The sequence below is a fragment of the Abramis brama genome (assembly GCF_963993115.1).
Source record: "Abramis brama genome assembly, chromosome: 4".
Classification (NCBI taxonomy): domain Eukaryota; kingdom Metazoa; phylum Chordata; class Actinopteri; order Cypriniformes; family Leuciscidae; genus Abramis; species Abramis brama.
Window position 1 is genome coordinate 3,217,618 of NC_139966.1, and position 16,263 is coordinate 3,233,880.

General features: G+C 36.5%; 1 protein-coding gene across 1 annotated transcript in view; it reads right to left on the reverse strand.

The window, feature by feature from the left end:
* LOC311081540 (NACHT, LRR and PYD domains-containing protein 3-like) overlaps positions 1–16,263 on the reverse strand; it is a 142,572-nt gene that overhangs the window by 103,782 nt on the left and 22,527 nt on the right. Inside the window, exon 4 of the mRNA XM_084112086.1 lies at positions 4,456–4,629. Coding sequence (XP_083968212.1) covers positions 4,456–4,629 — 174 coding nt within the window. The remainder of the gene's footprint in view (positions 1–4,455; positions 4,630–16,263) is intronic.

Genomic DNA, 16,263 nt, shown 5'->3' on the forward strand with positions numbered 1-16,263 from the left:
TGCTATTCAAACGCAAATTCTGAGAACTATTTCAGACCTGTGAAACGCCCACATCAGCTGTAAACAAAGCGCGTCGCGATCGAGTGAGGCATAATATAGCCTACCTTATGGAGAAAAGATTCCTCAGAACAGTGCTGATATGAGGAGCAATATCTCCTGATATGAGGAGCAGATCCCGCTGAGGAGTGAGGTAGGCTGTTTTCTTTTCTCAAGTGTGGAATAACGTTATGGAATAACGTTAGTGTAGGCCTATGCAAACCGCAAAAAGATGAATCGCATTTCTATAATATGACTCGCCTTTCTGTGAGATGAATGAAGGGTACATATTTGTAAAGACTGTTTAGCCTAAATATAAATCGCGCGTCTGTGTGAAAGAATAAACTGCTTTGCTATAGCCTACTGAGATGAGTAAAAATCGACTGGAATATGTTGAAATAAAATGTATTTGTATAAGCAACGTATTAAACTGCAAATTAGCATTTATATGCCCTAATATTTCATAAAAACAACGTTACAGTCAGTCACTTGTTGACTAGATTTGGGTACAGTTTTTAGGCTACTGTAGAATATACTGCCACATCAAATAAGCTTTTGTTTAGCAATTTCTGCTCATATCTAACGTTATATATATATATATATATATATATATATATATATATATATATATATATATTTGTCAAAAATAAAGTCATAGACTAAGATGTTAGATGTTCCAATGTTGGCTATATTCAAACTAATGAATACATATAATAAAATCTTTTTTCTTTTTCTTTTTTACAAAGAAAGAGTACACTTGAAATATTGTTGAAATTGTAATTATTGTTGTAATTGTAACATTTTTAATAAAATAGCAAAACATATTTACAAGAGAGATGTAAGCGAAATCTTAAATGGTCAATATAAGTCTTCTTCTAAATACATCTTTTGTCCTTGCATTGTGGCTCAGTCAGTGTCACACCTGAAAGAATGGCTCATTAGGCAGAGTCATTATGCAGAGTGGGTGGGACATTGTAATCTAATGTGTAAACTACTCCTCCCCCTCGCATATTGGCTTTCCAAGCAAAACCTGTTTTACACCATTTAAATCAATGTATTTTTTTTGTGAACGATAAAGCAAGACTATTTTCACATAATTTTGAATCTAGAACTCAAAGGGACAACATCTATTAGTCAAAAGTCTTGTGGATATTTAATATGTGTTTTGTGGTCTTAATTCAGCAACTTTCATTTTAATTTTTTCCAATAACCACGCATAAACATTATTCTCTTAAAAATACAAACATCTACATACAAGTTGCTCGCATATTGTGGTAGCCCTGTTTGTGCTATATAGAGTGAATTTACACCTTTGCCATTAACATGTTTATAAATAACTGAAAAAAGCACAAATGTCAAGGCATGTCAGAACATCTCAAGGGCCCCAAAAACACCTTGGTCCCCAGAGGGTTAAAGAGAAATCAAGAATTATAAATCAATCGATGGAGCTCCAAAGACAACAACGCGTTCAGACGCGACGCATGCGCATTCCAGTAAAACAAAACTCAGCGAATACTTGTCACACATTTATGAGCCATATACCTTTATAAACATTTAAGTGTACTTTTAAAGCTACACTGTGTGATTTTTACCCCCATCTAGCGGTGAAATTGTATATGACTACCCAGTGAATATTAGTTTCTGTTCCTCTCAATTCCGAGGGCGTTTTTACTCCTACGGTGGCCGTATTATTCCAAGATTAACATGGCTTCCAGTTATCGACTTCGTCCATGACAATAATAAACAATACGTCTAAAATGAATAAAACTACAGGACAGATACATGTCAGGAGGTAAACGTCACCCTTGGAATCGGCTATCCCAGCATAATTAGATTAGGCTAACGTTACAATGTGTACAAAGTAAAAGCAATTAAAAATAACTAAAATTTACAGTGTCCTTTTTTTATATAGCTTAAAAAATTGCGCCTTTAAAACTATTCATCACCTGTGATCCGTCGCAGCACAGATTTATGTTACAAGGTAAACAACACTTTTTCACCATTGACGCGAGGATGAAGTTATACTAGAGGTCGTTCTGGCGTTATGCACAACCATGCTATGGTTAGACAAGCAACTATAAAACTTCGAATTTACACAAATGAATTACAACAGGCTGAATTACCTGTCGAGAAGAAAGCAGGCAACCTCGGCGTCCGTTTTAAAATCTTTTCTCCTCATGAGCTCTTTCCATCTGGGAAAAGTTACTCCAATATTGACTATGGTCTTGCTGATTTGTCTGTCGCGTTGACGTTTTAATTCTCTCTTTCAAATGTGAGTACACACACACACACACTATCTTTCAAATCTGCCGGCGCTCGCGAGGAATCTCCCCCACGCATTCGTCACGGTGTCACTGAGTGAAAAACGCAAAAGGCGAAGCTTGAATTTACAGGCATGTCCCTCTTTGGCTAATGTAGTTTCAAGATGGAGGGGCAACATGGCGACCTGCATTCGAACCCCTCACCCGTATGTACTTTCAATGGCAGATTATAAACTTTAGAGAATACTTTATTACTTGAAAAAAGTAAATATAAATTAATGAGCACATATATTTTTGAAAGAACTAAGTGTTTTTTGCTAAGAATCAACTAAAAAAGTTACACAGTGTAGCTTTAAATGATCGGATTCAAACTGAAAACAAATATTCTGTTTAAGTAATTTGTATAAAACCAACAAGATGTCCAGGTTCTCAAACGCTTGCTCATAATTTTTTTAATTTACCACGCCCACTCGCGCAAAAGATGCAAATCTCCACATGGAACGTGATCGCGCTCATTAGGCCTACCTCAAAAACAAAACACCAAAACACTAAACAAGTCTCTGCTTTTAGACGCGCCTGAGCTTACATTGGATTTACATCAGAAGAAGAAGAACGCGATTTGAAGACAAGAAAGGTGTAAGGTATGAAATTCTTACATATTATTTTGCTATTGTTGCATAAATTTCACATTGCAGTTGAACTGTTGCTAGATATATGGTGAATATTATAATATTTAGACCCGTGTTTACTGTTACTGTGTTTGTGGATTTCTGCTCAAGCGTAGATATGTAGATGGTAACCATAATGTTTTATATTTGAGCGCGATCGCGCTTGAATGTATCATATTTTGCAGCGCGATCGCGTTTGAATGTATCATATTTTGCAGTGCAATTGCGTTTGAATGTATCATATTTTGCAGCGCAATCGCGTTTGAATGTATCATATTTAGCGCGATCGCGTTTGAAAAGCAAACGGCTTCATGTTTTTACTATTATCTCATTTCATATCATCATAACGAATGGAAACATTTGAAGTAACATGATAATCAATATATTTTTTTCTAGCTTAGTTGTTACTGAAATCTTTTGGAAGATTTATACTGCTATAGGTTATTGATATTATTATTTTATCCAGCACTGTGCATAGCTTATGCCTACAAGGCACAACAAACCTGGTGTTCATTATATTATTGTTGGAAACATTTGTGTGTGTGTGTGTGTATTCTGTGAATTTTAAAAAGCAATTTTAACCAGAAAAATCTAAAATTTATTCCCAAAATCGGGCAGGCCTTTCTCTTGATATCAGTATGTTCACTTTTTTTTTCAGGGCCCAGATGCCACTGAGGACTTCAGTGAACATGAACATGGTAAAGTGAAAATCAAACACCTTGGAAATGAAAGGTATGTACAATGTTTTTAGGAATGGCACAAAGGTCTCTGTGTTTGGATCATTGTTCTCAATAAGTGCTTTTTTGGCATTTGTTGTGTATCTTTGGACTATGTTGTGTTGTAAATAAATCCAAACAATTTAAAAGCCATTCTTTTTTAAATCTCCTCATTTACAGTATTGTGCAAGGTTGCCCAGAATGACAGGGCCTGATAGCTCCTAATAGGGCCGTTAGGGGAGGGTCTTTGTCTTTCTCAGGTGTGAAAACAATACATATTAATGACCTCCGCATAAAGCTTTATCACACAAAACACGTCGTAAAATTTTTAAATCAATATATTGTCTTATCTGAATGAGCAGTCAGGGTGATTTTCACATAGTTTTAGAGCAAATATTCTAGGCTACATGATACAATTTTCAAAAGTCTTGTGAAGAAATAATCAGTATGGGTTTCATGGCCTTATTTCAGTGAGAATGTTTTTTTGTATTTTCACAAACCACGCATAAATGTCATTATCTCAAAACTACAAACTTTTACATACATGCTGCTGATATATTATCGGAGCAGAGTTTGTGCTGAATACAGTGTAATTAGACTTTAGCCATGAAAATGTCACAAGTAACAGAAATAACCAGATATGTCAGAGCATGTCAGAACACCTTAGTACTTTTGTAAATGTATGTAAGAAATAGTCAAACGGGTTTGTAATAAGTGAAGATGTTAATGCTGTTTTTGGAGTTGTTAAATTAAAACTCTTCCTGCTTCACATACTTAAGTTTGTCCAGTGTGCAGTTTGGATCTTCCAGTTTTTCAGTGAGCAGCTTGACTCCTGAATCTCCTGGGTGATTGTAGCTCAGATCCAGCTCTCTCAGGTGTGAGGGGTTTGAACTCAGAGCTGAAGACACATAACCGCAACCTTTCTCTGTCACCATACAGCCAGACAACCTACAGACACACACAGCAAAAGTCCACATGTCATGAACATTTATACCTATTTCATCCATTCATTAGGTATTATTTATTTGTAACTGTAAAAAAAAACAAAAAAAACTTAAATAGTAATTTCCTGAGACTAATTAAGAATTTTGTTCTTTCGTTGTTTCAAATTGAAAATATATAAGTTATGTAATTCGTGAAATTTGTAATTAAATATGACGAGGCAAGTAACAATATTATCATCGGTGCATGCAGGAATACAGATGAAGACGATGAAGAAGGTTCCAAAACACAAAGTTTAATACTATTCCAACAGGCAGGAGAACAGGCAGATGCAAAACACTTAATGTAACGGTAGCCTGAACAATGACAGACTGTGAAGGGAGAACTTAAATAGTGACTCAAACAAGATGATTAAAGGTACAATATGTAAGAATTTTGTAATAAAATATCCAAAAATCACTTGCACAGTGTGATATATTCCCTGCAAGTGTGTACTTAAAATATCTCAAAAGTTCCCAAAGATTTTTAATTTCAGAGAAATTCCAATTTTAAATAATGGGTCGTCCCGGAATCCTTGTTCACTTGTCACCACAGCAAATGCAAAATGCAGTTTAGTGTGATAGTGTAGACCAAGTCAAACAGCGCTGCGTTACCTCACAAGTTTTATTCGTCTAATAAACTGACCTGTGTGAGTATTAATACAGCACTTGCGGGTCCTTATTCCTTTATACCCGCGGGTACTCGCGTGTGGCGCTGATATCTGTCTCTCATTAGCAATCGCGCCCCGCTTCATACCACAGTCATGTTAAAAACATCAATGTATTCACTCATCCATAAACATTATTAGATCCATCAGCTTGGCGACAAGTTCCGTAATTCCGCTGGAATTTTGCGTCATCAACGTATGCCTTTGTTATTGTAAGAGGTTATAAAAAAGTACATATTGTAGCTTTAATGACGCACAGCTGATGCAAACGAACTCAATGACAGTGACCATGGAGACAAACGAGTGGCGGGAACACAGAAGATGAATGAAAACAAACTAAAAGTCAATGAAAACTAAACACCTTGAACATACTGTTATAATTATCAGATAATTTTCAGCATATTAGGTATACTACATCAAATAATCAAAATCTACATCAAAAACCAGTATCAAGTTAATGTACTGCTATCAATATCATTAGTTAAACAGTTTAAATTCTTAGCCTTGGAGCTCGAAGTCTCTAAATCACTATAACAGTCGTTGGTTGTTACAGGACACCTTCATCTGTTAGCGGTGCTCTGCCCTCCTTAATGCAACTTCTTTCTGATTTTAACTCTAAGGAATTAGTAGTCTTCGGAGACCTAAATTGGAACTGGTTACAACCAATATCTGATGATTTCTGAGCTTATTGTGATTCATTAAATCTCTTTCAGATTGTTGACAGTCCTACATGGCCAAACTTTAAAAACCCAAGAAAAAAATAATCGCTAATAGATGTGATTCTAACTAATATTCCCTTTCGTGTGGTCACTACGAGTTACGTCAGTGACTGACGAAATTGGAGGTTTCGCTTAGAAGCCTATCACCCTTGAGTTTTAGAAAACGAGCCAATGGCATGAAAATGCCTTGGGTCTGCGGAATTTGCATAGCGTAACTCCGCCCCACCTCATGGGTATATAAAGAAGTTAGCTGGCAACATGCAGTTTTCGCTTCGGAAACAAGAGTTTTCTTCACTCCACAAGCCATTCTGCCATTATCTTCACTCTTTGAGACAAGTTACTCTTCCAGGTGTTGGTGTGAATTGGTGAATTGGTGTTGGTGGCGAATTCCAGCGAGTTCACATTGCCTGCTGATCTGTGCAGTGGTCTTATAGTCATGTGTTCTCCCTGGGCGCTTCTGCATTCTGCAGTTTAAACTTCCTCTCACAAAAGAGCTTTATAAAGATGTCTCACTCATGCACTTCTGGTTGCAGTCGGATCATTTCCCAGTCTGATGGGCACAATCGCTGCCTGGCGTGTTTGGGCTTAGATCACGCTAAGGCAGCGTTTGTGGATGAGTCATTTTCTTATTGCGGGAACATGACCATTGCGACGCTGCGGTCGAGACTCAATGACCTCACTAGAGGTAGAGTCCCATCTACCACCCTTGTCCACGAGACACACCTATGTGTTGAAGTGGAACCTCTTTGTCACCTGGTGCTCTTCTCGCCGAAAAGACCCCAGAAAATGCCTGATCAGTGTTGCGCTTTCCTTCCTGCAAGATGGGTTGGAGTGAAGGCTGTCTCCCTCCACTGTCAAAGTATATGTTGCCGCTATCACAGCACATCACGACGCAGTTGAAGGTAAGTCCATGGGGAAGCATGACCTGGTCATCAGGTTCCTGAGGGGGACAAGGAGACTAAATCCACCTCGCTCTCCCCTCATACCCTCTTGGGACCTCACAGTGGTGTTATCTGCCCTGCAGAGAGCTCCATTTGAGCCTTTGCAATCAGTTGAGCTTAAGTTTCTGTCTATGAAGACAGTGCTCCTGGTTGCATTGGCCTCCATCAAGAGGGTAGGGGACCTGCAGGCATTTTAGGAGTGTGGCTTCCTCTTGGGCTCTAGCGCATGAGCCCTAGGCTGTGCGACACCCAACACATTTGCAAGATTCTATAATCTCCAGTGTCCTCTCATGTACTCGCCCCCAGTGGCCAGTAATAGGACCCGCTCTTGCTGCGCCATTCCACTCCACGGACTTGATACATGCGCTATTTCACTCAGATGAGTTCTTTTTTCCAAGACCCTGAGTTCCTCCTACACTGATGGCAATGGCAATAGCAATGTATTTATATAGCACAATTAACCCTCTGGGGTCTGGGCTGTTTTTGGGGCCCTTGAGATGTTCTGACATGCCCTGACATTTGTGCTTTTTTCAGTTGCTTATAAACATATTAATGGCAAAGGTGTAAATTCACTCTATAAAGCACAAACAGGGCTACCATAATATGTGAGCCACGTGTATGTACATGTTTTCATTTTTGAGAGAATAATGTTTATGCATGGTTATTGAAAAAACTAAAAACTAAAATTTCTGAAATAAGGCCACAAAACACATAGTAAATATGTGTCAATAAGACTTTTGACTAATGGATGTCCTCGCCTAGAGTACTTTCTTTAACCCTCTGGAGTCTGAGCTGTTTTCTGGGCCCTGGAGGTGTTCTGACATGCTCTGACATTTGTGCTTTTTTCAGTTATTTATAAACATGTTAATGGCAAAGGTGTAAATTCACTCAATATAGCACAAACAGGGCTACCAAAATATCTGATCAACATGCATGTATATGTTTGAATTTTTAAGAGAATAATGTTTATGCGTGGTTATTGGAAAAAATAAAAATGAAAGTTGCAGAAATAAGGCCACAAAACACATACTAAATATGTGGCAATAAGACTTTTGACTAAAGGATATCATCGCCTATAGTTTTTTCTTCAAAATTATGTGAAAATAGTCTTGCTTTATCGTTCACATAAAACCATACATTGATTTAAATTGATGTAAAACAGGTTTTGCTTGGAAAGCCAATATGCGAGGGGGGCGTGAACGAGGAGTGGTTTACACCCACTCTGCATAATGAGCCATTCACTCAGGTGTGACAACTGACTGAGCCACAATGCAAGGACCATTTAAGATTTTGCTTACATCTATCTTGTAAATATGTTTTGCTATTTTATTAAAAAGGTTACAATTACAACAATAATTACAATTTCAACAATATTTCAAGTGTACTCTTTCTTTGTAAAAAAAAGATTATAGGCCTACATTTTATCTGTATTCATTACTTTGAATATAGCCAACATTGGAACAGCTAACATCTTAGTTGATGACTTTATTTTTGACAAAAATAGTAGGCTATTTTATATATAGAAATTGCTAAACAAAAGCTTATTTGACGAGGCAGTATATTCTACAGTAAAAACTGTACCCAAATCTACTAAACAAAATGTTGTCTTTCATATTTCACCTGACTGTAACGTTGTTTTCATGAAATAAGCTTACACACGCTTAAAATGATGATAATTAAGTGTAAAGATAGGTATTACTGAAAATATTTGGTGTTTGGGGTGAGGATTGGGGTTGATCCATTTATAAAGTAGCTGTTTTTTATTTATTTTTTCTGATGTGCACAAATAAGCAACAGGTATCATAAGATTTTCTTCTCCATGTTCCTTTTTTTCTATTCTTTTATTCGTTCATGCATGTAATAATGAATGAATGAATGAATGAATGAATTTATGTATGACTTGTGCAATAAATAAATAAAAAAATTAAAAAAAATACTATAGGCTATTGACTCGCGATCTTCGCAGTAGATCGAAGGTGAGTAGGTGAACCACCGGAGAAACGCACATTTATTAGGCTACATAGTTTTTTTGTTTTGGATGGTTTTGTTTAGAACCAGCTGTAAATGTAAATATATTTCACATTTTTTAGACATGTGAGGCGAGTAGGCTACGGTCTGGTTGATGATCTCCAGTTCAAGCACCTTATGTTGTGATTGCTAGCCTATAATTACTTTAAATCCAGGAAATTTGTTAATGAAAAAATTATTAAAATTAAGATACAATTGATACAAAACGAAATTCGTTTTAAAGAAAGGATTTGTACTTTCTGTTTTGAGGTATCTGTGAATGTTTGAAAGTCAACTGTCACGTAATATTGTTTTTTGCCAGCTGTGGTAAACAGCGCGCATCTATGCCTTCATTCATTCATAAACAGAAACCAGAGAAGGAAAAACTTACTATTATTCCTCAGCTCGTATTCCTCGTATTCCTCATTATTCCTCACAGCGCTGCGTTGTAAACAAGTAATGTTCTGAATAAACTGGTGTTTTGGTTTTCTCGAGCTGATGGGGGCGTTCACAGGATTGCGTGGATTACCTCAGCCATTTGCGTTTGAATAGCACGCGCTCTCCGTGGGCGGAGTCACATTACATTTGAATTAGCTCTAATGAGGTCGACTGGAATCGCTCTCTTTTAATACAGATTTCACAAGATGAGAATATTTGTTTTTTATATAAATTACTTCATTAAAAAGAAGAGAATTCAAGCTTCATGCCTGTGTGTCTGAATGCCTGTTTGACTGAGTATTCGCTAAGCTACAGTTCATTTTCGGACGCGTTTCAGAATGGACTACACAGACAGAGAGAAGGCAGAACTCGCTTCGTGTTTATTTTTCTTTATTTGGCAAAAAGCACAACACTTTGTTTTTATTGTGAGTATACACAAAAATAATACACATTTAACAGAATCGATTGATGTATGAAACTTGTTTTGTAAAATCAAAGTCAGAAGAGAATTTCGGGTCTCAATCAACTCATAAGGAAAAAAATCGAGCAGATCACGCCGGCGTGATCTCAGACCCCTGAGGGTTAAAATTATGTGAAAATAGTCTTGCTTTATCGTTCACATAAAACCATACATTGATTTAAATTGATGTAAAACAGGTTTTGCTTGGAAAGCCAATATGCGAGGGGGGCGTGAATGAGGAGTGGTTTACACCTTAGAATACAATGTCCCACCCACTCTGCATAATAATGACTCTGCATAATGAGCCATGCATTCAGGTGTGAAACTGACTGAGCCACAATGCAAGGACAAAAGATATATTTAGAAGACGACTTATATTGACCATTTAAGATTTTGCTTACATCTATCTTGTAAATATGTTTTGCTATTTTATTAAAAAGGTTACAATTACAACAATAATTACAATTTCAACAATATTTCAAGTGTACTCTTTCTTTGTAAAAAAAAAAATGATTATAGGCCTACATTTTATCTATGTATTCATTAGTTTGAATATAGTCAACATTGGAACAGCTAACATCTTAGTTGATGACTTTTTATCATTTTATTTATAATGAGTATTTTATATATAGAAATTGCTAAACAAAAGCTTATTTGACGTGGCAGTATATTCTACAGTAAAGACTGTACCCAAATCTAGTCAACAAGATGTTGTCTTTCATATTTCGCCTGACTGTAACGTTGTTTTCATTAAATATTAGGGCATATTGTTAATTTGCAGTTTAATACGTTGCTTATAGATATAGCCTACATTTTATTTCAACATATTTCAGTCGATTTTTACTCATCTCAGTATAGCAATACAGTTTGCTAAAACATCATCATTCATTCACACACGCGATTTAAATTTAACTTCTGGCAAAGATGAAGTTGACGATAGGCTATTGACTCGCGATCTTCGCAGTAGGCTAGTGAACGCACCGGAGAAATGCACATTTATTAGGCTACATAGTTTTTTGTTTTGGATGGTTTTGTTTAGAACCAGCTTTTATGAAATTTATTGATGAGGATAACCCCTTGAGATGAAACATCTCGTTTTCGAGGGGGTCCTCGAAACATAGACAAAGATAATACAACACATATACATTCACACTCACAAAAGCTCTCCCTCGTCCCACCTCACCTGACCCAACAAGTCATTATTGGAAACAAATCCATGTATAAAACACATTTTGATGTTTGGATGCATGACAACATTTACATATACATATCTCAGACTCACATCCAAACCCATACTCACATATATACACATAAATAAGAAAAAAGGACAAAAAGCAACCCACATATTGGGTATAGAAAACCAAAATCAAGAAAAACAATTACAATTTGATTGCAAATAAACAAAAAGAGATGTTTTGAAGGAACGAAAGGAAGTAACAGATCTTAGAGACCCAGGTAGACTATTCCATTCTGAGGGGGCTTTAAAATTGAAGGCACATCTACCACTCTCTTTAGAGATGTTTGGCACAGTAAAAGAGAGATATTCAGTGTGTCTCAATCTATAACTGGGTCTGTATGGAATTAAGTATTCCTTCAAGTAAGAGGGGTAATCATAGTACATACATTTGAAGATGACCTGATACCAGTGATACTGTCTTCTGGCTTTTGGTGATAATAAATTCAATGAGTCATACATTACACAATGGTGAGTGGTAAATGGGCATCTCAACACAAACCTACATATATTATTGAAAGCAACATTTAATGCTTTCAAATTTGCTTCGGATGCGTTTTGATAGACAACATCTGCATAATCTAGTATGGGAAATATTAATTGTGACACAATTCTTAACCTGATTAATTGAGTAAAACAGTTAATAGAACGATATAATATTCGTAAATTACAGTTAATCTTTTTTACTACAGAATTAATATGACACCTAAAGGAAAGTTGGGAGTCAAGCCAAAGGCCCAGATATTTAAATTCATCAACTTGTACAAGTAGAGTATCATCTAAGAATTTAATTGAAAGATTATTATCTTGCTTCCGTATAGCTGATCTAGTGGGGAACAATATACTATATGATTTATTCTTATTCAATAGAAGATGGTTAGATTGGAACCAGTGTTGAATAGCATTGAAGTTAGATTGTAATGAGGATTGAATCTTAGAACCAGTCACATTAGATGAATAAATCACTGTGTCATCTGCATATAAATGAATACAACAGTCTGAGCAAATTAGAGGAAGATCATTAATAAATAAAGAAAATAAAAGAGGCCCTAAAGAAGAGCCTTGAGGAACACCTTTCTCCATTATTAAGGACTGAGATACATAACCATTTACATAGACACACTGACGTCTACAGTGTAGATAAGAATTAAACCAAAGTAGAGATTGTTTAGAAAGGCCTATCGCATATAACTTATCAAGAAGCAAATAGTGATCTACCATATCAAAGGCCTTAGTAAGATCTATGAATATTGCACCAGTTGACATGTTATTGTCTAGGGAGGATAAAACATTGTTGGTAAATTTTAGAAGAGCAGTAGTTGTGGAGAAGTTTGGTCTGAAACCAGATTGGTTTGGTGACAAAATAGAAAATTCATTAATATATTTAAATAATTGTTTAAATATTAGTTTTTCGAATACTTTTGCTATACTACTAATGATAGAAATAGGTCTGTAGTTGTTGAGATCAAGTGTATCTCCAACTTTATGTATTGGTGTAACTCTGGCAGATTTCCACATTAATGGAACCACCGAGGTGGATAAAGATAAATTAAATAAATCTGATAAAGGAAATGCCAGTACATGAGACGCAAGCTTAATAAACTTAATCTCCAGACCATCTGGATCTGTACCATTGCCTGACTTTAGTTCATAGATTACCTGCTGAACGTCAGTAGGATATATTGTAGCAAATGAAAAGGAACTGTTAGGCTCATCTGCCAAACCAAAGAAAGGAAAATGAGAAAATTGTGAGCTACAAATAGAGGAAAAGTGTTGGTTGAAAGCATTGGCAACTACGGAAGGATCACTGATAACCTCATTATTAACTTTAATTTTGATAGCAATGCTTTTAGAAGAATTGTGTAATAAAGAATTAAGACTTTTCCAGAAATTCTTAGAATTATTGAAGTTATTAGACAAAGAGTTTTTATAATAATTCGATTTAGCATTTCTTGTTTTAGTCGTACACGTATTTCTTAATTGTTTATATGCAGCCAGATCTACTAAGTCCTTTGACAGGCGGTACTTTTCCCATGCCTTATCTCTTTGTTTGAAAAGATGTATCAAGTCAGCATCAATCCATGGTAAATGTCGACCCTTAACCTTTACTGATATCCAAGGGGCATGTTTATCAATTACTTTGAGAACTTCCGTATAAAAAAAATTCCAAGCATCCTCAACAAAAGGGATAAGATGGAACCTATTCCAGTTTATTTCTAATAAATCTTGGATAAAAAAGTCAGTGTTAAGATGTTTACTCTGTCTTATCCTGATCACCTTGGGTGGTAGGCGAGGTAATCTGATTTTCCATACACAGAAGACCATGGAATGATCACTGAAGCAATCGGGTAGGACACCAGATTCAATAATTCTGTTAGAGTGGGTGACCAAAATCCAGTCCAACAAAGATTTGGATCTATGGTCAACCCTGGTAGGTTCTCTAATTAATTGAGTCAGATTTAAACCTTCAAAATAATTTCTATCATTTAAAGATGACCGATCTAACCAGTTAATGTTAAAATCACCAAGGATAATCATCTCATTTGAGTTACCCATAGATTTTATGGTAGTGCCTATGCAGTGTATTGACTCTGTTGGGGAGTTTGGAGGTCTGTAAATGTTCCCTATAATTAGCTGTTTATTTACATGTAAACTAATTTTAACAAAAAGACATTCAAAGTATACTGGGTTTTCCTTAGGAGGTATAAACTCAGATGATAAAGTTGAGGAAACATAAATAGCTACCCCTCCTCCTCGAGTACCCCTATCAGCTCTATACAGAACATAACCATCCAGTTTAATTTCCTCATCTAATATATTATTATTCAACCAAGTCTCAGACAGTGTGATAACTTTAGGTTTATTATAGACAAGCCAGGCCCTTAAAAGATCGATTTTATGTGGTAAACTCCTTATGTTCAGGTGGATGACAAATAAACCTTTACCCATGTTGACTATTCAGAGACATAAAAAAAACGGTTGGGAGGAGTGGGGGTGAGCAACATACACACGCACACGCACACACACACACACACAACAGTCAAAAACCGGTTAGGCCAAAACATAACAAAATACAGATACAGTCTGCCAAGTTTCTCATAAGAATTACATGAAGTGATAAATAGCCAAATATTAGATCATTTTTCATGCAAAAATAATAATTTGAGTCAAGCTGATTCACAGCCGTTAGTAATGTGAAATAGAATAATACAATGGCCAACATCATTATAAAAAAAAAAAAAAAAAAAAAAAAATATGAAGGCCAAAATTAGGTTAATCGGCCTGAGAAACAGGTAGCTCACTTCAATAAATGTATATGCCTTTCATGCCACAAATAACAACCAAATCGCGATAAACTCTTTTAGTTTGATACCTCTCAAGTTCAATGAGACGAGTGTAGTCAGTCTTTCTGTGAGTGAGCCTCAAAATCCCGAAGGAAGGACTCCGCATCTCCAGGACTTTTGAACAGGACTACTTTGCCCGCTGCAATGATCCTCAGTATGGCGGGATATAGAAGAGAATATTCCATCTTAAGTTCACGGAGTTTTTTCTTGTCATCAAACTGCCGACGTTTGTGGACAGTGCCGGCGCTGAAATCAGGAAAGATGTGGACGCGATTGCCTTTATACTTTAGTTCCTTCTTCTCTCGTGATAGACGTAGAATTAGTTGTTTATCCTGGAGGCTAAGGAATTTCACCAGGATTGGCCTTGACCCAGCTTTCGGCTTATTCATTTGTAGCGTCGTGGGAGAACGGTGGGCTCTCTCAATGACTGGAGGAACCTTAAAATTCTCTTCCCCCAAAAGTAGCAGGATAAGAGTTCTCATAAAGCCGGTGATGTCCTGGCCCTCTGATTTTTCCGGCACATGTAAAAAGCGCAGGTTGTATGCCCTGCTACGATTCTCTGCCTCCTCGATTTTATCACGCAGGTGAGAATTTTCACTCACTAGTGTTTTAAGATCCTTTTGAAGTTCCGTTAAGTTGTCTTCATTTGAGCTTACTCTTTGTTCAAGTTCAGACACATGATTACCAAGTGTGGACAGTGCGCCTTGTATTGTTTGTAAGCCCGATTGGATATTATCCATTTTCGCGTCAAAGTGGGTAAACATGTCCAGTTTCAGCTGCTGTATAGCGTCCCAGATTGATTGATTGGAAATCAACTTCTCCATAGCGAACTCCAGACACGCGATTCGCGATTTAGATGATAGATGCGATAAACAGAGTTTCTTTGCAACAAACAAAAGTTCAGTTCAAATTCGATTTGTTGCGATATAATAAGTTTATGGCATGAATGCAAATGATGTAACTCAGCAGACTACTTCTGACGCGCACGTCGCTCACGCAGCCATTTTCTTCAAGTTCCTGATTTTGAAGTTCCTTCAAGTGCTCTTTCTGTAAATATATTTCACATTTTTTAGACATGTGAGGCTAGTAGGCTACGGTCTGGTTCATGATGATCTCCAGTTCAAGCACCTTATGTTGTGATTGCTATATTTACTTTAAATCCAGTAAATTTGTTAATGAAAAAATTATTAAAATTAAGATACAATTGATACAAAACGAAATTCGTTTTAAAGAAAGGATTTGTACTTTCTGTTTTGAGGTCTCTGTGAAAGTTTGAAAGTCTTTTAGTGCTTTTTTTAGAGCGCTCACGTCCATAATGGAGAACTGTCACGTAATATTGTTTTTTCCTCATAAATGCGAACACGAAAAATAAAAGACAAAAGACTTTTAAGTAAAACTCCGAAATTGTGTCCTCGGCGGAATTCACTCTTCAAAATGCTGCCGTTCGTCGTCTGAGGCATTGATCGGGGGCGGGTGCGCTGCATACTAGATTACCTAACTATTTACATGTGAATCGCGCCGGGGGGCGGGGCGGCCTCAGCTCATTTAGAGATAATGAAGGGAGAAGGAAAAACGGTACCTCTCCTTGCTTTCAAACGGATTACATGAGTTGAAAACATTTGTTTTTTATATAAATTACTTCATTTAAAAGAAGAGATTTCAAGCTTCATAGAGACATATCTCACGTGCCTGTGTGAGAAGTATTCGCTGAGTTATGATTCATTTTTGGACGCGTTTCAGAATGGACTACACTGGCAGAGAGAAGGCAGAACTCGCCTCGTGTTTATTTTT